At 42.1% G+C, this 27,270-nt stretch overlaps 1 protein-coding gene and 1 pseudogene across 1 annotated transcript; one reads left to right on the top strand and one right to left on the bottom strand.

The window, feature by feature from the left end:
* The first annotated feature begins 233 nt into the window (after positions 1-233).
* Positions 234-9,832, top strand: LOC143124654 (sialidase-2-like; annotated as a pseudogene).
* Positions 9,833-10,721: 889 nt separating this feature from the next.
* Positions 10,722-13,575, bottom strand: LOC143123899 (sialidase-3-like). The gene is made up of 3 exons (XM_076285172.1): positions 13,533-13,575; positions 12,374-12,593; positions 10,722-12,207 (listed from the first exon to the last, which is right to left on the bottom strand). The coding sequence occupies exons 2-3, from the start codon at positions 12,581-12,583 to the stop codon at positions 11,212-11,214; spliced, it is 1,206 nt and encodes a 401-aa protein (XP_076141287.1). The 5' UTR covers positions 12,584-12,593; positions 13,533-13,575; the 3' UTR covers positions 10,722-11,211.
* Between the last annotated feature and the right edge of the window lie 13,695 nt (positions 13,576-27,270).

Genomic DNA, 27,270 nt, shown 5'->3' with positions numbered 1-27,270 from the left:
GCTATCCACGCGGGACATCAGGCAGAGGCTACCTTGTACCAAGTTAAGTCCAAGATACTTTGAGCCTTTCAAGATTTGAAAGAAAATTAAGCCTGTCACAGAAAAGACACACACACACACACACACACACACACACTTCCTTATTCCCCCAAGATCATGTCACAATACTTCCAGAGCAGATCGGCAGGAAACAGGTTTATTAGTCAGTTCATATGTCAGAGGATTCCCATGTTGGGGGACGCAATAAAACTCGTCGATGCCACTGGGTGGAGGCACTTCTTGGATCTCCTTGAGCAGGTCGGCAGGACAACACTGATAAGAGAGGGAGCTTTTTGCAACTTAGATCTTTTGAGTTTTTATTGAGGGGTTTTTTAGATCTTTTGAGTTTATATTGAGGGGTTTTTTAGATCTTTTGAGTTTATATTGAGGGTTTTTTTTAGATCTTTTGAGTTTATATTGAGGGGTTTTTTAGATCTTTTGAGTTTATATTGAGGGTTTTTTTAGATCTTTTGAGTTTTTATTGAGGGTTTTTTTTAGATCTTTTGAGTTTATATTGAGGTTTTTTCCTGACCCTTGGGTGCCAAAGAACAATTTTTTATATGAATTTTAATCCTATACATTTTCAATATAACTAACTTTTTTCCTGGTCTGATTTTTTCCTCTCCAAAGCTCAGTGACGATTTGGGTAAGATGTTTTCAGTTATTTAAATTTACTAACACCCTGTATCATGTACTTCAGAGTCGAGAGTAAACAGCTACTGCTAGGTTTAATGTTTAAGCAACTTGAGTCCTTATCCAGGAAAGGATAAGCAGCAATCTTAAGTCAGTGAAGGGAGTTAAAGATCTATAGCGTTGGGTAAGTTACTCAGTAGGTCTTTAATATATATTCCTCCAGTGTTGGGTAAGTTACTCAGTAGGTCTTTAATATCCATTCCTCCAGCGTTGGGTAAGCTACTCAGTAGGTCTTTAATATCCATTTCTCCAGTAGAGGACACAACACTCCAACACGCCACGCCACCTGACCGCTTCAGCTCATTCATGAGACACTTTGGCCATTGACGGACTTTGCCTTCCATTACATTAGAGCCCAGAGAGTTCTTCTGTTTTACTTCTACAGCATGATTTAAGGACGAAGAAGAATGAAACAGAAAAGTCTTTAAATCAGTGTGTATGTGTGTGTGTGTGTGTCTGTATGTGTTTGTATTCAGGTGTGTGTGTGTTCACTATTTCACCTACGTAACCAGTAGTATCTGAATAGAGTTTGTTTGTAAGGACAAAAGTAGCCAAACAGTGAAATGTCCACAGTGGTGCAGACAAGGGGACACATGCATAAACAACCTTAAACAACAACAAACAAACAACAAACTAGATCAATACACTACGCTTCAATGGGTATCATGACAATACACTACGCTTCAATGGGTATCATGACAATACACTACGCTTCAATGGGTATCATGACAATACACTACGCTTCAATGGTTATCATGACAATACACTACGCTTCAATGGGTATCATGACAATACACTACGCTTCAATGGGTATCATGTCAATACACTACGCTTCAATGGGTATTTCTGTTTCCTGGTGCTAAGGTCAATACACTACGCTTCAATGGGTATCATGACAATACACTACGCTTCAATGGGTATTTCTGTTTCCTGGTGCTAAGGTCAATACACTACGCTTCAATGGGTATTTCTGTTTACTGGTGTTAAGGTCATGACAAAAACACACATTGAGAGTTTCTGTTAGGTGTTTAACACAGGCTTTTGATGTTGTGTTCGATCAGTTATTACGACTGCCATATCCTCTGCTGAGACGTTCTCCTAAGTCGGGTAGGCCAAATGCAGTTTGTGGAAGTAGAGAAGTGTTACAGTACACCCAAGATGATGAGAATTGTGTGGTATGTTGGTCCTAGGGGTCAATCTAGCCCATAACCACTGATTGTGTGGTATGTTGGTCCTAGGGGTCAATCTAGCCCATAACCACTGATTGTGTGGTATGTTGGTCCTAGGGGTCAATCTAGCCCATAATCACTGATTTGTGGTGTATTGCCCCCAGGGCCGGTTCTCCCTATACGCACACTACGCAAGTTGCGTAGGGCCCCGCAAGTTAATGAAGGCCCCCTCCCCCGTCTCCTCTTGAGTCAAGCTAGTGACAGACAAGTAAGTAGGCCCTAGGCCTATATAGTTATAGCGACAGTGCCTCATACATTAAGAAGATGAACATGAAACCGAATTACCATTCAGGGCATGAAAAACGGAAGAAACGCCACGAGAATGACAGCGGGAAAACGCCACGAGAATGACAGCGGGAACAGCAGTCGGGTAAACTTGCGTTCGTTCCATGGTTTGATGTCAACATGCATCTCTCCAGCGCGTGTTGCTGGTCTAGCATAGGCCTACCTAACAGGGAAGTGAATCCCCTGATCTGTCTGCGGCTTGCTTGCCAGCCTTTCCCAGTCACAGTACTTGGCAAAGTTGATATAATCGCATATTCCGTTTGTCTTGCGACTGGCTACATTTTTTTTTTAAATTACCGCATCTTTAAATGCGTTCATAACGTGCAGCTCGGGATGAAACTAGCAGTTTTTCAGCAGAAACATGCGAGGACCCGTTAAAACTAATAGTTGATTTCACTCTTCCCATACATTTTTAAAAGAACTAATTGTTTTACAATGTTTCAGTCAAGCTTTATAGCCTACAACTGAACGTATGCAAAATGGAAAGTAGGCCTAGACTTAAGGTATTAACTTTGATTCGCTGTGCTGCATGGACAATAGATGCACATCGTAAATTAGGCCTATATGAAGTATTAAAATGATTGTTTAAAATAGTCTACATTTGAAAAAAATATTGAAATAATAAGAGAATCAGGGGAGCCAGTTCATAGCCTATGTCTTTGGCAAGTAGCCTACTACAGACACACAGGTGAAGAACAGTCAGCCAGTAGGCTACTAGCACAACCAGACCCTTACAAAAAACCTGCATTACTTCAAGTGTCAAACTGCAGATTTCTGAGTATGAAAACTGCAGTTTTGGAGAAAATATTTGCAGTTCTTATGCAGGGAATGCAGTATTTTAGACACAAAAAACTGCATTGTAGGCTACTGCATAGTACTGTACTTTACTACAGAAATGCAGTATTTTGTACATGAAAATACTATACTGCACTATAGCCTACTGTGGTATAACTGAACTGTACTTGAAAAAACTGCAGTTATTTTTTGCAAACAGCCCAGGCACTGAAACTGGGCATTTATTGCTGTGTGAAGGTGATTCACACACAATTATGTTTCTTTCTCCTAGTCCTTTATAGGGAAACACACTATATTTGGTAACTTCCATAGACATACAAAATGGGTTGGGATGATTGTATTGGGAGCACTGACTTGTCAGATGATACTGTAGAAAAATTGTAAAATTTTCACACTCAGAGTTCAGGTAGGAGGGCCCCTTAGCAGGATTTTGCTTAGGGCCCCATGGAGGTCTGAGCCAGCACTGAGTGTCCCCCCATTAAAATATGAAAATGCAAAAACATGGGGCTTTAATCGCCACTATCTTCTGCTGAGATGTTCTGAACTTTGATATGTATGATCACTCTGACAGCCTTTGGGCGCATGCCAAGTTTGGGAAAAATTCCGTCCATGGGGGACATGCAATTCATGAATTTGTGCATGTGTTTATATTCTCTAGATTCTCCTCTGCACTGTAGTTAAACATTATTCTATGTATGTCTTTTGAGCCACAGAACAGCTCTCTCACACACACAGACACACACACACACAGACACACCTCCTCATAAAAAATGTTAACTTCTGTTCCTCAGCTTGCTGTCCAGAGTCTCAGTAACTGACCAGCTCACTGCTTTGAAGATCAGAGCTCCCTCTAGAGGAAGAAGAAAACAACAGCTGCACTTCACCATGGAGTTACTGTGAGTTTAACTGGGGGATTACAGCATAAATACACCATTACAAATCTTCATGAAAGTTAAAGTACACACATTATGCAAAATGTAGTTTATGTCTTAAAGGTACAGTCAGCGATTGTAAGCCATTTCAAGCCAATAACAGTTTTTGTCACATTCAACAATCATCTCACGCCTGCTAGCTGCCCATTCCATGAGTGCACTTTAACACGTTGAATGCCGCTCTGTTTTTGGAAGCTTTGGCTCAGAGTGCCAGCATGTCAAAGGTCATAATATATATGACCTTATATATGAAATCCCAAGCTAAACAATGGCTAGTTTTCATCAAAATCCCTGCTTTTTTTCTAGAAATGGAAATATAGCGTCTTTTATGATGCGCTGTTTGAGCCTGTCATTCTTCTGACACTTACATTTCGGTCAAAGGACTTGTGTAAGATAAATATAGTTTTTCTGTTCACAAAACCACCTTTCTACTGCTGTCGGGCTCCATAATTCCTCCTCCTCTTGGTCGGTAACATTTATGTGTCGCTATCACTGACGGATTTGGCACTCTGGCAAGGACGTCGTGCCGCCTTGCAAACGCGACTCGGCCTATCACCCACTCTGCTGCAAAAGCTAAAAAGGCAAGATTGCGTATTTGGCACTCAACGTGTTAAAGAAAACCCAGAGTCTCTGTAGGCAGCCCAGGCTCCGAAAAACAGGGAACAAAGAAAGCGGGGGCAGCCTGTCCCCCAAACAAAAATGAAACCCTGTGTGGGTCTCCTCTGGGAATACTGAAGGTAGGGGGGAGCTACCGCTCTGATGATGTGTTTCATTTGGTCCTTGGTTAGAATATAATGCACGCTGTTTTGGACAATAGCATCTGCTAATGAATTTAAATATAAACATAAGTATAAACATGTGACTTCCTGCACAATCGCTGACTGGACCTTTAAAGAAGAAGCACTGGTTTGGTCTCTATGGCTGATATATTATGACCTTTGACATCATTAGATGATTTAAACTGAAGAATCAGAGTGTGGGGAGCATGTTACTGGTACTGTGGAGTCAGTGTAAACTAGACCACTTCATGTGCATGCATTTGTTGATATGGATTTAGAATCAAATTCAAATGATGGTGAGTATGTTTTAAGTGTGAAGAGAATAAAAAAAAACAACTGACAACAATGTTAATTACTGACTGTTAAATGATTGCAGGCAACCACATGATGCTGAAGATATAGTTTTCAAACATGAAAAAGATCACTTCAGAATACCGGCTCTTCTCTACATTGAGAAATGGAAGAAATACCTGGCATTTGCTGAGAGGCGCACCTCTACTGCAGACCAGGATGCAACAAACCTGGTGATGAGCACAGGCACCAGGGACGCAGACGGAAAAGTGAAGGTACCCAAGAGGACATTAAATATGTTATGTCATTAATGCAGCAAAGTACCTCTGTAATTAGTGTGTTATTATATACATTATGGCAGTATGTATAGTTTACATTAAATACGCAATGAACTAATGTCATCAATGAAGCAAAGTACCTTTTAGTGTGTAGTGTTTAGTGTAGTAATTAGTGTGTTATTAATATAAAGTATGGCAGTATGCAGGCTTGGAATTCCACCATTCTGGGGGCAAGGTCACTTGGCCTTCAGTTGGGCATATTTGGTGGGGGGCACAAAGGCCACATGTCAGGGCACCAAGGCCAAAGTTAACTATACAGTAGTAGCATATAAAATGATCAAAGCTGTATTTAGCCTATTCACTGCAGTAGACCTGCATCACTGTATGAAACATTACAAAAACATGACATATTACATAGAACTGCAAATCATCTGATCATCTAATAATTACAGATATCTAGGCTATATATAACATTTATTTTATATTTAGCCTGCTGTGAAATCATGTATTGAACAATTTAAGCACAGCTTAGCTTTAAGAAACTCAAATAGCCTAGATGCATGCTTGGCATTTTGTGATCATTAAGGCTACTTTCACAAACTCTTAGTCAGCTGTCCTCTGATTTACCAATATCTAGGCGATATTTGTAACATTTATTTTGTATTTGGCCCGTTATGAAATCATGTGGAACAATTTAACCACATTGTAAAACTTAAAGCCCAAATTTGGAGACATCCATGTATGTCGAACTTTACTGCAAATTCAAAACTGGATTACTCTGGAACGGCTAACTGTACAGGGGACTGCTTTACACCTTTGTGTTCGGTAAGGTCTCCTGTTTATTCTGATATATGGTTTGTCATGTGTTAAAAGAAGGGTTCGTAAAGTATTCCACCGAGATGAATGGGTAGGGAGATCATGGGACGCAAAACCTTCAGTAGAATGTATGATTAAATTGAATTATATTATTTATTTTTCTCGCCAACTGTTAAATAAAAATCGCTATTAGTAGGACGCAAAGCAGAATATTGAAAGAAGGGGGCACCAAGGCCACCGTGGCCTGTAAACCTCTGATTTTCAAATGGGCATCACGGCCAACGCAAGGGGCTACGACGGCCATGGCCGTCGTGAAATTCCTACCCTGGCAGTATGTATAGTTTACATTAAATACGCAACAAACTAACCGAACTAATGTCATTAATGCAGCAAAGAACCTCTGTAATTAGTGTGTTATTATGTCATATAGGGATTGTCAAAGTTTTTTTTTTTTTTTTTTTTTTTTCGTCATCTACTTCCTGAAATTTTGGTCAACGATACCCGGGGCACCGAAACAGCGGGGCACATGAAATTTGGTGGGTATGTAGCCCCACTAGACTTTTATGGAAAAATTTCGTTTGGTCCCCCGGGGCCACTCCCCCTCCACGCTGGGCCCCCCGAAACCCCAAAAATGCAGTTTTTCCTAAATAACTACCTGAACCGTGGCACCGAGGATGAAGAAATTTTTATGGTATGTTGGTCTCAAGGGCCCACATCAACCTAACATTCACAAAAATCCATGACATGACCTCTCTTCTTGATAGCTGTTGAAAACTGCATGGAACTGACAGGGATTGTTTTGTTTAATAATAAATAAATAAATACATTATGCTTCTACCTTCTGCTTTTCCCAAATACAATGTAGCCTACAGGTGTACCTTTCATCAGTCCAGTTGCAATGGATGGACTGTGATGAACTGCCCTAGGCCTACTTGTGATTGTTTAGAGATTTTAAAGGTTTTATAACAATGCTACAAATGTTTTGGCCCAGAAACAAATCTATTCACCTTTGCAGCGCCAGTAGGCTACTTTGTGTGCGGAATGTGTGCAAACACACATTCCAAACAAGCATACACAAAAGTTTCAAGAGTGGGGGATGGAGTAGAAGATGGAGACAAATTCATTAATATGATTTATTTTCGCGGAATGGATGTACAGGACTGAGCGGCGGTCATATTTTGTACCGCTATGCGGTACATCTAGTTAATATACATTATGGCAGTATGTGAGTTTTCATGTGCATGTTATTTGTGATTCCAGTGGTCTTCCATTACGAACTTGATGAAAGCGAAAAAAGCTGACCACTGCACCATGAACCCCTGTCCAGTCTTTGAGACAAACACAGGGACACTGTTTCTCTTCTTCATTGAGGCAGCATCTCAGAGAACAGCCAGACCAAACCCGCTTGTGTTATGTCACCACCCAGGATGAGCATTTGGGGGACGAGACCTGGAGTAACTTAAAAGATGTGACTGATGATATAGTGGTTGCTGATAATAAAAAGCTTTCAGAATACCAAACCTTTGCAGTGGGACCAGGACACGGCATTGACGTGGGAGTGCGGACCAGCAATGGCACAAGGCTGCTGATTCCAGCCTATGTTAAAATGAGCAAAGACGAAAGCCATTCTTTGGTTTTCTACAGTGACGATGGGGGAGAACACTGGCAGGCAGGAAATCAGCTGTTTAATAAGTCAGGTGAGTGTCAGGTGGCGCAGGTTCGAGTGGTTGAGGGCACGGAGCTCTTCCTCTACTGCAACGCTCGCACGTTCGGTGGAGAAAATGAGGAGGTTCCACGTTTGGAGGCACTTAGTGACGACACAGGGGCAAGTTTTACCAAACTACAGAGTCTGTCTCTGGAGGAGACGCCCCACGGCTGTCAGGGCAGTGTGCTGGGCTTCCCTGCTCTTTGCCATGGATCCCCCAACACATGGCTGCTGTTCAGCCACCCCACCAAGGGGCATAAGTGGACAAGGAGAGATCTGGGCATCTACCTGAGAATGTCTCTTCAGGATGGGGGGAACAGGAACTACAGACCCTGGGGAGAGCCCTTCATCATTCACCCGGGGATAAGCGGCTACTCTGACCTGGCCCAGTGTGAGGATCGCTTTGCCTGCCTGATGGAGTGTGGAGAGGCCAACCCGCTACAGATCGTCTTTAAGGAGTTTGCTCTCAGTGAGATTCCAAGACCAGCTCAAATAGTTCTCTCTTCTCCTGGCAGCCAATGCTGTGTTTGTGGCAATCCCTGTCGTTGCTGCAACTGCTGCATCATGTGAAATATCTTCACACACAAACAAGTATCCCCTTAAAACATTATCTTTGAATACCTATATAACATAGACAACCCTATTCACCACCATTAAAACATTATCTTTGAATACCTATGCAACATAGTCTACTCTATTCACCATTAAAACATTATCTTTGAATACCTATACAACATAATCAACCCTATTCACCCCCAACCCGGGTCTCCAGGGCACTAACCCTGCAGCTTGACCGCAACGCCAAACAGCCAGGCCCGTTGCTATGGCAGTCAGAGCACATACTCAACTGTAGTGACGGTACTCCGTCAAACACACACACACACTCACACACACACACAGCATTCTGCTCTGTCACAATCTCCTGCCCTCAAAAACACCATTGTGTCACAAATGTTTAAGAGTTGAAAGATTGTGCTAGAGTCTGGGTGTGTGAGCATGATGTCTGGGTGTGTGAGCATGATGTGCACATTTGGTGTTTAATTAAATAGCAATACTGATATAAAGTAGGGAGCCTTTAACTTCTAATCCCTTTCAAATGTAAATCTAGGAGTATAATTTTGCCTCCAGGGAACTTCTACACTGAACTACATTTTGAGATTCATATTTGTTGTTGATGTTAATGATCACCTGTGGTGTCATGGCGACCTGTGGAGTCATGCCCAGCTCACACTTCTCAGTTTGAATGATAAACACACACACACACACACACACACACACACCTTCCAGCATGCCAAGACTTAGTTACCTGAGGTATATATATGACAACTATTTTTTCTTCTCTTAAGAGATTGTTTACTAAAGCTTTACTAAGAAACAAGGATTCAGCCATTATCATAGAAAGGTAATGCTGCCAGGACTCTCAGCAACCCCCCTCCTGGAAACACACACATGCTCAAACACACACTCAAACATACACACAAACACACACACACACACACACAGGATTTCTTCTTTAGGGAACTCTTAAGAGATCAAGTCTTGGTAAAACTCAAAGAAACAACATTATCGGTGCTGCTACCCTGCTCCACTGCTACCCTGCTCCACTGGGCACACTGCTGCTCCACTGGGCACACTGCTCCACTGGGCCCCTGCTCCACTGCTACCCTGCTCCACTGGGCACACTGCTGCTCCACTGGGCCCCTGCTCCACTGCTACCCTGCTCCACTGGGCACACTGCTGCTCCACTGGGCCCCTGCTCCACTGCTACCCTGCTCCACTGGGCACACTGCTGCTCCACTGGGCCCCTGCTCCACTGGGCACACTGCTCCACTGCTACCCTGCTCCACTGGGCACACTGCTCCACTGGGCCCCTGCTCCACTGCTACCCTGCTCCACTGGGCACACTGCTGCTCCACTGGGCACACTGCTCCACTGCTTCCCTGCTCCACTGGGCACACTGCTGCTCCACTGGGCACACTGCTCCACTGCTCCACTGGGCACACTGCTCCACTGGGCACCTGCTCCACTGGGCACACTGCTGCTCTCTGCTCAAGAAGGGAGCCCGCTCTGTCGCCCTCTTCTGGCAAGACACTAAAACTACAAGCAGTGCCCACATCACGCGTCTAGCCCATAGATATACATAATAAAGGCTAGATGTCTCATCCAATAGATATACATAATAAAGGCTATGTCTCATCCCATAGATATACATAATAAAGGCTAGATATCTCATCCCATACAGTAGATATACATAATAAAGGCTAGATGTCTCATCCCATAGATATACATAATAAAGGCTATGTCTCATCCCATAGATATACATAATAAAAGCTAGATGTCTCATCCCATAGATATACATAATAAAAGCTAGATGTCTCATCCCATAGATATACATAATAAAGACTAGATGTCTCGTCCCATAGATATATATAATAAAGGCTATCTCATCCCATAGATATACATAATAAAGGCTAGATATCTCATCCACGCTGCTGACCAATGGAGGTCGACGTCCGCACCTGGCGGCCATCTTACCACAGTCAGCTCGCTCACTCATAACATTGTGTTTCAATGGTGCATACTTTTTAAATAAACTTGCTCAATTTTCTACCGATTTTCAAATGGTTTGGTTTGTTATAAACATCAGAGATACTTATGAATACCATGGACTTCCATAGCATCCAGAATTATAGCTAGGGTTGCCCACTTTCTGATATGAAAATAAGGAAGGGGAGGGGGGCATTGATATATGTGTGTGTGTGTGTGTGTGTGTATTGCAAGATGTGCAATACCGGTCAAAAGTTTGGGGTCACTTAGAAATTAGAAATTTCCATTCCACTCCATTATAGACAGAATACCAGCTGAGATCAGTTGCAATGTTTTTTTAATCAGAGCAGCAGTTTTCAGATTACATTATGTGCTTATATAATTGCAAAAGGCTTCTCCAATGTTTTCTCAGTTTTTCTCAGCCTTTTAAAATGATTTCCGATTAGTAAACAGAATGTGCCTTTGGAACATTGGATGAATGGTTGCTGATAATGGGCAACGTAGATATTGCATTAAAGACCAGCCATTCTTTCTACTTTTTACTTTCCGCCGCGGGTTGCCGACCCCTGGTCTAGCCTTTATTATGAATATCTATAGTCTAAATGGATCTGCACACCAGCCCAGTGGTACGGACACAACACCACTTGCGTTATCACAAGAGATTTAATATTTACCATAAAACACAACACACACATCAGAGATCAGAGAAGCAAAGATCAGAGAAGCAAAACTAATTGACAGTAGTGCAGATACAAACAACACAGGTGGTGGGAAAAGAAAAGATCACTGCCATTTTGTTTTGTTGAGATTGATGACATCACTTCACTTAAGTTGGAACTCCTGAAAGGTGATCTTGCGCCGGTTGCCCAATGAGGGTGAATGGTGCCCACTCTCCGCACACTCCATGAGGCAGGCGAAGCGCCCCTCCGCCTCACAGCGAGCGAGGTCTGAGTAGCCGCTGCGCCCCGGGTGGATGATGTGGGGGTCCCCCCAGGGCTCGTGGTCCTGGAGAGACCTCCTCAGGTGAACCCCCAGCTCCAGCCTGTCCCAGTCCTGCCCTGCGGTGGGGTGGCTGAAGAGCAGAGCCGTCTGTGAGGACGCCCCCTCCCCTGTGGGCAGCTCCCTGGCGGGGAAGCTCACCACGCTGCCCTGGCAGCCCTTGGGCCTCTCCTGGAGCGCTAGCTCAGTTAGCGGGCTAAAACTGACCCCTGCGTCCGCGCTCAGTGCCTCAACTCTGAGGATGGTTTTGGTGAGTCTTATTGCTTTTGTGTTGCGGGCGTTGCAGTACAGATGACCTTTCCCCTCATGGTCAGTGACCTCAGCCATTTGAAACTCCCCAGACTCAACTGGCATCTTCTCTCCCACCTGCCATGTCTGTCCTCGATCGTCACTGTAGAGAGCCAAGGCGTACGACTTCATCGTCCAGAAGTACCAGAGAGGAAACACGTCGAACAGCCATGTGTTAGCGTCCTTAAAGTCCTTGACGTAGACTGGAATGAGCAGTCTACCACTCTCCATCTGGGTACCATGTCCTGGTCCGACGGCAAAAGTCTGGAACTCTTCAAGGTATTTGCCGACAGCGCTATCAGACAGGTCGGTCAGTTGTGTCCAACTCTCCTCTCTGAGAGGCGACTCGGCACAAGTGATGTAGCACAGCTTCGTTTGGCCTCCCTTGAGCTGGAACTCTTTAATTTCGCCCGCAACACAGATGAAAAACAAAAAGAGTGTTCCCGTGGTCGACTCAAAGACTGGACAAGGGTTCATGGCACGGTAGCCATCCTTAGTCGCCTTTGTCAAATCCATCCAACTTTCTGACCACTGAAAGAAGACATTTTTAAATTAAACATAAATACAACATGACTGTTGGTTACATCCACAATGCTTAAGCAAATGTATCATATAGTGTTATAGAGTATGATATAACATTGGTTTCCAAAGGCAAATCAGCTATTTCATCGAGGTTTGTCCAGGTGCGATTAGTTACCTGTAGCGATCCATTAGGCTGGCGTGTGGCGGCCCTCATAACTAGGCTTATGGCATGTTCATCTCTAGTCGACGTCCGCTTTTCGGCAAACGCCAGGAAGGTCTTCCATTCCTTAACATAGAGAAGAGCAGGAATTCGGAAGTCATTATCTTCATGCGCAAACACAAGTGTGTCTTTGGGTTCAAGCAAGTCAATCTTCAAGTCGGCCATTTTTCAGATTCTGCAACAAGAACATACAATAGGTCAGTCAAGAAAGCCGTCAGTCTACGGATGCATGTAGTTTTTTTTAAAAACACATTAGATATTAAGCAATAAAATGTATTAATACATTTATTGAGAGTACTTATCACCTAAAAGGCCAAATGGCTCAGCATGACTACTGTAGCCTACCAATGGCATGGTTAGTATCCTTACAATAGGCTAATAATGGACTCAGCATGACTAGCCTACCAATGGCATGGTTAGTATCCTTACAATAGGCTAATAATGGACTCAGCATGACTAGCCTACCAATGGCATGGTTAGTATCCTTACAATAGGCTAATAATGGACTCAGCATGACTAGCCTACCAATGGCATGGTTAGTATCCTTACAATAGGCTAATAATGGACTCAGCATGACTAGCCTACCAATGGCATGGTTAGTATCCTTACAATAGGCTAATAATGGGCTCAGCATGACTAGCCTACCAATGGCATGGTTAGTATCCTTACAATAGGCTAATAATGGACTCAGCATGACTAGCCTACCAATGGCATGGTTAGTATCCTTACAATAGGCTAATAATGGACTCAGCATGACTAGCCTACCAATGGCATGGTTAGTATCCTTACAATAGGCTAATAATGGACTCAGCATGACTAGCCTACCAATGGCATGGTTAGTATCCTTACAATAGGCTAATAATGGGCTCAGCATGACTAGCCTACCAATGGCATGGTTAGTATCCTTACAATAGGCTAATAATGGACTCAGCATGACTAGCCTACCAATGGCATGGTTAGTAACCAATGGCAATAGGCTAATAATGGACTCAGCATGACTAGCCTACCAATGGCATGGTTAGTAACCAATGGCAACAGGCTAATAATGGACTCAATTGCACAGAAGCAAGTTTTGTAAGATTGTTATTGTTTGTCAGCAATATGCTTAACTTACCTCGTAGAAAACAGCAGTTGTTGTTGTTCCAACTGTTCTTTCCAGTGAAGTGTATAATTTCACCAACTCAGTTTGCTTTTAAAGGTCACAGATGCAGAAGTGAAATGCTGACTGTTAAATAATGTCTTGTTTTCGCTCAGCATGTGTTCTCAGGATATGTTTTCTCATTATAATAGGTCTGTGGCACACTTTTCCTCACCACCCTATGCTGTATAGCAATGCTAGGTGAACAAAGTCAAAGTCTGCTTTATTGTCAATTTCTTCACATGTCAAGACATACAAAGACATCGAAATTACGTTTCCTACATATTTTACCAATTAGGTCCACAGACAAACATAACATTCAAGTAAACAATATAAAAAGTAAAAATAGAAGGCACATACAATGAAGAAATAAGAGCAGCAAAATTGGGTTGAAATTGTGCAATTGTGCATACAGTAGACAGTCAATATAATAGTGCAAAAGTTAGGCCAATAAATGGCTGTGGTAATTCTGTTTGACCTAAGTATGCAAGTGGCATAGTGGTGCAAGTTATGTAAGAGCAGCAGAAGTGTGTTCAGAAGTGTTTTCAGGACAACAGGACAACAACAACAAGTTGCAAAGTGTACAAGTGAAGAAGTGCAAGTGGAGTAGTGCAAGGCAGCTATTGTGGGTCCAAAAGTCCAGGATGTTATGTAGCTGAGGGTGGAGAGAGTTCAGCATCCTAACAGCCTGGTGTATGAAGCTGTTGGTGAGTCTGGTGGTGCGGGAGTGCAGGCTTCTGTACCTCTTCCCAGAGGGCAGTAGATCAAACAAATTGTGAGCGGGGTGACTTGCATCACTCACAATAGACCTCTGAAGTTCGCCTACAAAAAAGCTGCCATCTTTGACATCCGGTATCTTGCGATTTTTCCTATGGGAAAATAACATGGGGATTTTGAATAATCGCACCTGTTAAAGTCTCGTGGGGATGAAAAAGTCTGAAATGCAGACGTTTTCCTGAACACACTTTTGTCCTCTGCCTTCGAGTGGATACTGTGATCTCTGGTACGTAAAGGCGGCACACTTAGATTTTTGCCACTCCAGAGCTAACTTGCAATGCAATTTGCCATAGGTAGTTAGCTTCAATTAACAACCGGATCTCCTTATATGGGCAAAGATGGCCGTTTTGGATCTTTTTTTTAGGCGAACTTCAGAGGTCTATTGTGGTCGCCTTGCGGGTGAGGTGGGAGGTGTAAATGTCCTTCAGGGAGGGGAGTGAAGCACCAATAATCCTTCCAGCTGTGTTCACTATGCGCTGCAGGGCTTTCCTGTTGTATTCCAAACAATTCACCTAGTTTGTTTATCAAACTGATTTCGTAAAGGTTATATTAAGGTATCTTGCATAGTGTACCTATACATATCAATAGATAGATAGATAGATAGATAGATACTTTATTGATCCCCATTCAAGGTCTCAGGAGCATACAGACATCACACACAACATTCACTAACAGCAGAAAAAGTAATTAAAAAGTATATAATATAAAAAAACACAACTAAGCAATAAGGACAGTAGAAGATAAAGAATATACTAAAATACAAATTATACTAAATAACACTAAATCTAAATCAAGTCTAAAACAGTATCCACATAGTGGGTTATTAAGCCATAAGCCAAGTTATTAAATCCTGCCAACCTGGGGCCTTATGGTTGAATGTTGGATGTGAGACAAAAACAGAGAAACAATATTAAAGGAACTCTAAGCGATGTTACGTGGTTTCTAAGCTAAAACATTTTTCGTCACACACAGTAAAACATCACCTCACCATCCGCTAGCTGCCTGTGCCCTGAATACACTGCAAACACTACGGCCTCTGTGGACAGCCCAGGCTCCAAAACCGGCAACAAAAACATCTTGGTCCAGCCTGGACCATAAAAACATAACAAACTGTTCCAGCCAATCACCGACGAGATGCACGTTTAGGAGAGTTTCAACTGCACGGGAGGGAGGGGGAGGAAGTAGAGAGCTAGCTCCCTGTTTTGTTTGAACGTCAACAGAAGTGACGTTACCCAACATCGCTTAGACTTAGAGCACCTTTAAAGGGCGCAGCTGGTCATTATCGGAGGAAACTACTTTCTTCACCACCGCAAGGCTCATCGTGTCATTACAGGAGCATCCCTGCAGAGATTTCAGTGTGCCTTTCTACCCCAGTAGCCATGGACAAACTGCACAATATGAGTGTTTCTATAGTAACGATTGACAAACTGCACAATATGAGTGTTTCTATAGTAACGATGGACAAACTGCACACTATGGGCCCTATTTTAATGGTCTGAAACGGAAGTGTCTTCGCGCAAAACGCAAGTGACTTTGTGGGCGGATCTTGGGCGCTGATGCTATTTTACCGGCGGGATATTGACTGTTGCGCCCGACGCAAATCTAAAATGGGGTGGTCTGAAGTAGCTACATTAATCATGGGTGTGGTTTGGGCGTAACGTGCAATAAACCAATCAGAGCGTCATCTCACATTCCCTTTAACAACAGGCACGCTTGTTCCATAGCTGATTGCTATTATGGTGGCGTATTTGCCAGGCGCAGCCAGGAGCGTTCACAGCGCTATAATCACTTTTCAGTTGGGAATAGTTAGCTATTGATTTTTCATCTTGACAAAATGTAATACAGAATTGTCACAAAGACATACTTTCCGATGTTTTGGGATCATTCTCACTGAATCACGAGGTTATGAATGCATGGTGATATATTTGCAATGTACAATGTAATCTAACATTACCTCTCTATAGACAATGCATATCTTCCGTCAGTTAATCTCTTCTCTCCCGTGCTGCCGCTGGGGCATTTGGGTTAAATGGCATCGGCATGCAGTTCAACATCACGTCTCCTTAAGTCCTCTAACATTTCCTAATTTATGTCATCAACACATCAGTGATTCGTGAAAATGTGTACGCTAGATTTATGCCTATTTTTTCACATGGACACCACACTGATTTCCCTCGAGTGGTAATATTTTTCTTTGAAATTATGTATGGTTCACAGAAATGGGAACTACATTGTATAGATGAAAGGAGCTAAGTGTGCGTTGCGCAGCACAGGCGGCCAAGCAAGGGCTTCGTTTAAGTTGACCTAACTTTCAACTCTGCACAGTATCCCATTAACTGCGTGACAGTAGACTATTTACAATATTTTCTGTAAAGCAGAGTTTGTAAACACATTATCATCAACTTAATTCACGCACAAGATTTATTTGAGCAGGAGAGAGAATAACAATGAATGGATGCAGCAACTACAGAAATTGTACAGAAATTGTAACCAACCTGTTGCTGGTTAACAGCACATGAAAAGCTGATTTAAGCTAATTCACTAACTCAAGACTTCAAGGCCATCATGGATATAAAACGTTTTTTGAAAATAACGAAAGGATGGAGGGAACATAGCAAAGCTTGGAGTTATTTCAGATGGGCTACAACATGGTAGGCAAAATTATGGTGCTTAAAACCTTACACAACGGTAAATTGGAACAAAACTAAAAGTAACTTTAGCCTTTATAGGGCTGTAGCCTATAAAGTTGTCCAGATTAATAGGTCGTAATTAGGCGTTGTTGTAAAGATATTGCATGTAGATGTTGTACTTTATAGGCTACTAAATATTTAGGTCACCAATGCACGAACAAAACCGGGAAATGGACAAATATTATCAAGGCTTTGAATGTTTCCGTCTGTGCACGGGGGTGTCTGTAGATTGGTGTGCAACGCATTCATTAATGCAGGCCTGTGGTCATGCATGCGCCCTTAAAATAGCATCTGCATTTTCGCCACAGACTTTAGACCAGGGAGTTCCTGGTCTGTGGCGGAATTGTTTTCTGAAACTGCAAAATATCAACAGTGAACGTTTGCGCCGGAACACGCCCCGTCTTTTCGCTGAACCGCCCCCGTGGGCGCAATCGAATTCCCTAATTTACAGGCATGTACCTGTGGAGGGAAAATTCCAATATGCGCTGACTGCAAAATAGGAAAGACAAACGCGCGAGTATACAAAGTCAATTGCGCCGGGACGGAAGATAGAGCCCTTCGAGTGTTTCTATAGTAACGATGGACAAACTGCATAATATGAGTGTTTTTATACCCCAGTAGCGATGGACAAACTGCACAATATGAGTGTTTCTATAGTAATGGTGGACAAACTGCACAATTTGAGTGTTTCTATAGTAACGATGGACAAACTGCACAATACAATACAAAACAAACTCCCTCCCTCCATCCTCCAGTCTGGACTGTGGTTTAACATCATACTTGACCAATGGCTGATACCCTATTACTGCAAACCTTTCCTTGCACTGCTGTTATAATTCTTATATTACTATGTTTACATTTTTCTCTATATTGTCCATATAATTATACTATAATTGTTATATTACTATGCTTACATTTTTCCATTATATTGTCCATATTTAATGCTGGTCTCTTATATTGTCCATATTTATGCTGGTCGCTAGACTTTAACCCTTGCACTGTTGCACTGTTGGACTTATTTGCACTACCATCGTGACACACCTCATTGAGAACCCTACCACTGCATACTGAAACACAGGGTCAGTCCCTGCTCTGTCACTGCAAGCGTCTCATACATCCTTAGTACATTCATGTGGATCCTTGATGTAGTATCTTTAGTATCTTTTACTGTTCATTTTAGTCATGTGTTTTTTTTTCCTTTTTTTTATGATCCTGTTTATGTTATTGTTGTGTGTGGTGTCTTAAGCTACTGGGACCTTGAATTTCCCCTTGGGGATCAATGAAGTATCTATCTACATGTATCTATCTATCTATCTATCTATCTATCTATTAATATGAGTGTTTTTACCCGAGTAACGATGGACAAACTGCACAATATGAGTGTTTTTACCCCAGTAACGGTGGACAAACTGCACAATATGAGTGTTTTTACCCCAGTAACGGTGGACAAACTGCACAGTATGAGTGTTTCTATAGTAACGGTGGACAAACTGCACAATATGAGTGTCTTTACCCCAGTAATGGTGGACAAACTGCACAATATGAGTGTCTTTACCCCAGTAATGGTGGACAAACTGCACAATATGAGTGTTTCTATAGTAACGGTGGACAAACTGCACAATATGAGTGTCTTTACCCCAGTAATGGTGGACAAATTGCACAATATGAGTGTTTTTACCCCAGTAATGGTGGACAAACTGCACAATTTGAGTGTTTTTACCCCAGTAACGAAGAAACTGCTCCCATATGAGTGCCGTGTCTATGTGCTGAACCAATGTTTTTTTTGAAAGCACATTGGGACATCTAAGAATAGGGCTCCTTTTGGGAAATCCCCGCCTGCCTCATTCCACTTTCTCAACTCACTGGTTTGTGCTGGCTTTTTACTTCCTTTGTGCTAGTGTGGAAATTGTCAGCTCAATCTGGTCTCCTCTTTGTAGCTTTATTTGCACAAATCCCAGAGTTGGCTTTATTTGCACAAATCCCTCAGTCAGCTGATTTTCTAACTCATTCCGCTCTCTACTCATTCCGCGCTCAACTCAACTCATTCCGTAACCTGGGTAACCTGTGCTCTCTAACTCATTCTGTTACCTGGGTAACCTGTGCTCTCTCACTCATTCCGTTACCTGGGTAACCTGCGCTCTCTAACTCATTCCGTTACCTGGGTAACCTGTGCTCTCTAACTCATTCCGTTACCTGGGTAACCTGTGCTCTCTACCTCATTCCGTTACCTGGGTAACCTGTGCTCTCTACCTCATTCCGTTACCTGGGTAACCTGTGCTCTCTAACTCATTCCGTTACCTGGGTAACCTGTGCTCTCTACCTCATTCCGTTACCTGGGTAACCTGTGCTCTCTAACTCATTCCGTTACCTGGGTAACCTGTGCTCTCTAACTCATTCCGTTACCTGGGTAACCTGTGCTCTCTAACTCATTCCGCTCTCTACCTCATTCCGTTACCTGGGTAACCTGTGCTCTCTACCTCATTCCGTTACCTGGGTAACCTGTGCTCTCTACCTCATTCCGTTACCTGGGTAACCTGTGCTCTCTAACTCAGGTACAGAGTTATGCATCTTACGTTTCACAGTTCTGGCTCCTGATCAATGGCACAAGGAATTTAATCTCTGTCTGTGTGAAAGTGAATACTGTTGTTTTGTTATGGAGGAAACAACTCCATGTTGTAACATCTTGGGATGATGCAAGAACTCCATGGAAGTATTGTGACATGCAATAACACTATGGGTTAAGCCAACACTTACCCTGCGCTCCAATGCTGACAATGTGATCCAAGTTAAATAGAAAGTGAAACTTAAAATAATCATCTCTAATACTGACAATGTGAACAAGTTAAATAAAAAGTAAAGCTTCAAATAATCATCTCCAATATTGACAATGTGATCAAGTTAAATATATATAAGTATAAGTATATACTCTTTTGATCCCGTGAGGGAAATTTGGTCTCTGCATTTATCCCAATCCGTGAATTAGTGAAACACACTCAGCACACAGTGAACACACAGTGAGGTGAAGCACACACTAATCCCGGCGCAGTGAGCTGCCTGCAACAACAGCGGCACTCGGGGAGCAGTGAGGGGTTAGGTGCCTTGCTCAAGGGCACTTCAGCCATTCCCACTAGTCGGGGCTCGGACCGGCAACCCTCCGGTTACAGGTCCGGAGTGCTAACCAGTGGGCCACGGCTGCCCACAAACAGGTGAGCTTTTCTGAACCCTGGCATCTATTCCCTCCTTTGCAGCTTCCTTTTGCTTCGTCTTGTCAGGTAGTCCTGCCCGGAGAAGAGGCAGAGCACAGGGATCTGGCAAGCCAAAGTTCACAAGTAATTGAACTTCTTTTCTTGTCCTTAATTTTAAAATAAAAGGTAAAGCTTCAAATAATCATCTCCCATATTGACAATGTGATCAAGTTAAATAAAAAGTAAAGCTTCAAATAATCATCTCTAATACTGACAATGTGATCAAGTTAAATAAAGGGTAAAGCTTCAAATAATCATCTCCAATATTGACAATGTGATCCAGTTAAATCAAAGGTAAAGCTTCAAATAATCATCTCTGTCTCCTGCTCTGTCTGTCATGTGAGTTTGGACAGATTATATTTCACAATCCCATCACATGGCGAGAGACCCTTCTCCTCCATGGGCTTAATCAAGGCCCCTCTGATCTTTGGGTTGACACAGAACACATAGAACACATAGAACACACAGAACACACAGAACACAGGACATACAGAACACACAGGACACATAGAACACAGAACACACAGGACACACAGAACATACAGGACACAGAACACACAGGACATGCAGAACATACAGGACACACAAAACACATACAACACAGAACACACAGGACATGCAGAACATACAGAACACACAAAACACATACAACACAGAACACACAGGACATGCAGAACATACAGAACACACAAAACACATACAACACAGAACACACAGGACATGCAGAACATACAGGACATGCAGAACATACAGGACATATAGAACACACAGGACATGCAGAACACACAGAACACGCAGAACACACATACAACACAGAACACACAAAACACACAGAACACACAGGACATACAGAACACACAGGACATGCAGAACATACAGGACACACAAAACACATACAACACAGAACACACAGGACATGCAGAACATACAGAACACACAAAACACATACAACACAGAACACACAGGACATGCAGAACATACAGAACACACAAAACACATACAACACAGAACACACAGGACATGCAGAACATACAGGACATGCAGAACATACAGGACATGCAGAACACGCAGAACACACATACAACACAGAACACACAAAACACACAGAACATGCAGGACATGCAGGACACACGTAAGCTGACTGTTGTCAAATTTGCAAAATAAAAAACGGGAGAAACGATATGGTTCATGCTTTCTCATGCTGTTTCATTCATGCCGAAAAGGAGGGAGAATGAAACATTACGCACGTTCCACTTTTGGATAATAATTCCTGAACGGTTTTGGTCAGGGTTGATAATGCGACTGTATTTGACAGAGGACAGATAGGCTGGGTTGCTAGTGACAAAATGTGAGCTTTCAGTGTGATACGATCTCTTTGTAAATTACGTTTGATTAAAACGTGTTTCATCTGTTCTGGCTATCCCCGCTATTTGGATCTTATCTCACTCAATGCACAACATCTGAACACTAAATGTCCGTAATTATCATCGGATAGCTAGTCATATGGGTAGACATTCAGTGTGTTTGAAATAATTAATTCGATAATGTTTTCCATCTTTTTGCAGAGGAAAAGTTTTGTGTAAAGGGAATTAAAGGCCTGTCTCATATAGACGCCTGTCTCTAATACTAGCCGGTTTGGGAAAATAAAAGCCCGGGCTATTATTTGGAGTTTTACGGTAGTTTAGTTTACCTTTATTGTCATTCTACACATGATACAACGAAATTTGAAAAGCATTCCCCTGTTGGTGCATCACATTCAATGAATCATTTCAATTAAAAACTACCATACACAGGACATATACATGAGCTCATACATACATACATACCACACAGCAGTCCTGAGCTTCTATGGTTCCATGGGTGTACTGCATGGTGTAAAATATTGCAGATTGCCCTTATAATAAACAGGTGTCTTGAAAATGAAAATAAAAAAGGAAGTGTTTTTTTAATGGGGCAGGCCAGGGGGAAGATGGAGGGGGGGGGGGGGGGGGTTAGTTCATGTACGTGTTCAGGGGGAAGATGGGGGGGGGGGGTTAGTTCATGTACGTGTTAAGGGGGAATGCAGCGGGGTGGGAATGGTCATTTGCAATGTTTAGCTGTGCTAAGGCAGCGGGAGCTGTAGAGGTCCTGCAGGGACAGGAGTGGGCGGTGGTGCAGCTGGAGCACCACACTGTGATGCAGTAGGTGAGCAGGTTAGCAGCTTCCCACTGAGACTGTTCCTCCTCAGCACCCTTAGGAAGTGGAGACGCTGCTGAGCTTTGTTGATGATTGTCCCTCCTCAGCACCCTTAGGAAGTGGAGACGCTGCTGAGCTTTGTTGATGATTGTCCCTCAGGGGCGCAACTACCCATTTTTGAGGGGTATGCAACAACAATATTGGCGCCCCCCCCCCCCCCCCCCAAAAAAAAAAAAAAAAAACACACAAACTAAAGCAAAACAAAAGACCAATAATTTACACTATTACTGTGTATTAGTGTCTATTGAATATGTTTTTAAAGAAATGCTGCCAATTTGATGTTTAACTTGATGTTATACTTGATAAGTAGGCTATTGATAAATGGTGCATTGCCACTTTAAGAGAGTCTAAACGGTTCTCATAACGTCCTTTAGCCAGCTAATGCTCACAATGGATAAGGCTGATAGGCACTCTAGCCTTGTTTGTTTGCACCACATTGACAACACAATATTGAGTTATTACAAGGAGCCTTCTTTGTTAGGATATGGAAAAATGTAATGAGTTACTGCTAGCATGACATTTCTGTTTGCAGTTGGCCATTAAAAGTGCAGTATGGTAGCCACCTAGCTATCTGAATGGAATAGGCTATGTTTCAATCGGCATTATGTTTAACAAACGCTAGTTAGTCTGTTAACATTCATATTTGCAAGCCTCCAAGTACAGACGTCATTACTTTAAATCCTACCTGTTGCCTTTCATCGTCCACTTATTTAACTGCTGTTGAATCCCTTGACATGCCATCTCCTTTTCCCTCTTTCTTTTTCTATTTTTAGTCGTCAACAGCTTTTTTTTTTGCTGTATCCATCTTTTTTCCATATACGGCAACTCACTACTCATAGGCCTATCTGCTCGCCCAGCACTCACGGCGCCCCCACTCCCTCTTCTATGTCAAAATTCTATAATGGAATCTTATGAGATAGGGCGCCTACTCAAGCCTGTTAGTCTTCTAAAATGTTATAGAACATTGAGAAAAAGTTGAAATGATTTAGAAACGGACAGCAGTACCTACATATAGAAAATACCATATATATATATAGTATATGGTATATGGTATATATATATATATATATATATATATATATATATATATATATATATATATATATATATTTTTTTTTTTTTTTTTTTTTTTTACCATCGCTTTGGCGCCCCCATGGAGCTGCACCCCTATGCGCCGCATATAGCGCATACCCACTTTTTGCGCCACTGTTGTCCCTCCTCAGCACCCTTAGGAAGTGGAGACGCTGCTGTTGATGATTGTCCCTCCTCAGCACCCTTAGAAAGTGGAGACGCTGCGGAGCTTTGTTGATGATTGTTGTGGTGTCTGCAGTCCAGGTGAGGTCAGCGGAGATGACCTCTACGACTCATTTGTAAATGCGTTGCCATCAGAGATGGGAAGTAACAAAGTACAAATACTTCGTTACTGTACTCAAGTAGATTTTTCAGATATTTTTACTTTACTTTACTATTTATTTTTGAGGCGACTTTTTACTTTTACTCCTTACATTTTAACTTGAATATCGGTACTTTCTACTCCTTACATTCTACAAAACTGGCTCGTTACTTTAGTTTCAAATAATTTCAGTAGCCTACCGTTATTATTTTACGCGTCATCAATAGCGGATGGGAATATACGTTGCACTTGAAGCACCACTACAAGATGACTCGATTTGGGCGGCATTCATTCGCGGCAAATCATTGCAGCTTGATGGCAGTAACGTTAACGTTAGCACGTAGTAGTAGCCTATGTCTCAATTAAATAGTCAAAAATGCCCTCACCTTTGGTGCCTCCCTAACTTCTAGCTGCATGTAGCCTATATCCTTAGCAAGAAGTAGGCTAGATGCAGCATTGGGTCTTGAACAGGGATGTAGTGGAGGCTGCTAAATGCAAGTAGGCAAAACGCAGTTTAGAAATTTCATACATAGTTTCTCCACCTCTTATTAGAGTTTATCCACCTCTCAAAAGAGTTAATTCCCCAATTACAGCTGTTAGCATTTAAAAATCACACTGTATTATCCACAATAACAATATGTATATTGTACACTCATCAACACTCTATGAACCACTTAATGCCACTTGTATTGTTATAAACACTGACAATAACCTCCACCATAATCAAACATGTTCTTACTGTGATCACAGAATTCATAGTTTACCCACCTCAATTGCAATTAGGGCTCAATTGCGTTTTTAAAATCATATCAAGAGACCTAGAGGGCTGAAATTTTGTCAGTTCAGAGATGCTTGTTATCCGGCAGAAAGAAAAAACAATATTCTAGGCGCTGTAACTCTGTGCCAGCGCTTCCTAAGAAACTGCCCAAGAAACAGGGCAACAGGTGGCACTCTTGCCGCTGGGAACATTTGTGTGGTCCAGGTACCGTTGCATAAAAAATGGTTGTCATTCACAAAACTACTTTTACTTTTATACTTTAAGTAAATTTCCAAGCCTGTACTTTGTTACTTTTACTTGAGTAAAGAAGTTAAACCAGTACTTCTACTTTTACCAGAGTATTTTTTAACACAAGTATTTGTACTTCTACTTGAGTATGGAAAGTGAGTACTTTTGCCACCTCTGGTTGCCATGCATACAAATTCCTCACTTTAGATTAGTTAAAATATCATTAACTAATCACTTGTAACTGGAGTTATCCATGAATTATAGTATTAGGGAGTGGTTTATAAAATATGTATCCACACCCTAATCATTAGTGCATGTGTATGTAACAACTGTTATACAAATATTGGAAATATTACTTCATCAACAAATTATTATTGCATAATTAGTATTAAAAATAATTTATAAACATTATTTAGGCTTAGTTACTATGAAAAAAACATTTATAACTGTGTGTACAAATGCTTTATTGATGAGAAATAATGTATGAGCAATACTTTACAAATGATGAACAAACCATTTACTAATAGTTTACAAATGCTTAATAAATGATGCAGTAGTGGGCAGTCAGTACTCAAACATGGAGAGGGTGGAGAGGCAGACAGATTAAGCAGAGAAGTCTATCTCTCCTCTTCCCTTTAATGAAGCATTGAACAGTTCAATGGCCCTTGGGACAAATGACTTCCTCAGCCTTTCAGTTGTGCATGGCAGTGAGTGAAGTCTCCAGCTGATCAAGCTCTTTTGCTTTTTAATAGTGCTGTGGAGTGGATGACATTCATTGTCCAAGATGTTGATCAGTTTGTTCAGGGTCCTTTTGAAGTGATGCACTCCAGTTCAGCTCCCACTACAGAGCCAGCTTTCCTTACCAGCCTGTCAAGTCGCCCCGCATCCTTCTTCTTTGTGCTTCCTCCCCAACATACTACTGCATAGAAGAGGACGCTGGCAACAACAGACTGGTAGAACATCCTGAGGAGCTTACTGCACACATTGAAGGACCGCAGCCTCCTCAGGAAGTACAGCCTGCTCTGCCCTTTCTTGTAGAGTGCGTCAGTGTTGGCTGACCAGTCCAGTTTATTGTCCAGGTGAAAAGTGTGTAAGGTTTCATAAAATGTGTTTTAACAATTGTGAAAAACTGTGTTCCGGAAAAGACAGGCATTTCAGTACTGTAAATGAGAAGTACATTGCAGTCTACAACCTACAATGCTCTCTGAATGCTTCACTGATAGTTTCTGTCCATTGGTGATATGAACCTGCACTGTTCAGCTACCTGTTTACACTCTATTGGTTGTGTCACGTTATTTGAAACAAGTGTGATCCATTTTAACCCTTTGCTGACCGCACGCTCTAATTTCGGTACCCCAGTACCGATGACGTTCAGTCTAAAAACTCAGCCATACCCCAACCAATTTTATCAATGAAAGCTTCCTCAAAAACGTCACATCATAGGCTTTCTGGCGATATGATTGGTTAAGGGATTTGTGGCGCGAATTTATTTTACTACGTGAAGGAAAAATCAAGAGTTGACGTCTCCCTCCACTAGAGGAAAAACAGCAGGAAGCACTATGCATCGTTGATCTTGACGTCGTCTAAAGGAGAAACTACTGGATCATCTGAGGTAAAAACAAGTCTTTTTATGTTATTACTACTTGTTATCCATGTTATTACTTCAAAATCGTTTTTAAAAGTTATTTTTGCTGGTAATTACACCTTGTATGCATGGCCGTAACATAATGCGTGTGTGTGTTCACTTCAGCTGATATGACAGCTGGTATTTTAGCACACCGTAATCTTTAGTAAACTCATTATTTTCTGCCCCCATGTACAACCCTGAATATTTGCAGTAAGATGTGGATTAATTTAAATAGAGGCCAAAATGGGACAGAAACCCCAGTGTGTGGTGTGCAGTGAATTGCTGGCACATGAGAGCATGAAACCATCAAAACTAAAATGCCACATGGAAACAAAGCACCCCTGCCAAAGACAAACCTGTCAAGTTCTTGAAAACTTCAAAAATGTAATGCCAAACATCAGCATGTTTCAAACAAGTAGGCCTACAGGCACGTTGCGTGCCTTAATATGTAGCTCACCGTATCACGTTGCGTGCCTTAATATGTAGCTCACCGTATCACGTTGCGTGCCTTAATATGTAGCTCACCGTAAGGCCTACAGGCACGTTGCGTGCCTTAATATGTAGCTCACCGTATCAAGTAGGCCTACAGGCACGTTGCGTGCCTTAATATGTAGCTCACCGTATCACGTTGCGTGCCTTAATATGTAGCTCACCGTATCACGTTGCGTGCCTTAATATGTAGCTCACCGTATCCGTTGGCTTGAGCGCTAAACAAATATATGGGTCGTGACTTCATGAAAT

Source organism: Alosa pseudoharengus, unplaced genomic scaffold (assembly GCF_046254945.1).
Source record: "Alosa pseudoharengus isolate Yale_2024_CS ecotype anadromous, Long Island Sound unplaced genomic scaffold, YU_APseudo_1.1 YU_APseudo_1.1_scf_15, whole genome shotgun sequence".
Lineage (NCBI taxonomy): Eukaryota > Metazoa > Chordata > Actinopteri > Clupeiformes > Clupeidae > Alosa > Alosa pseudoharengus.
Note: the sequence above shows the minus strand (reverse complement) of the source record. Positions and strands in the feature narration are given on the sequence as shown.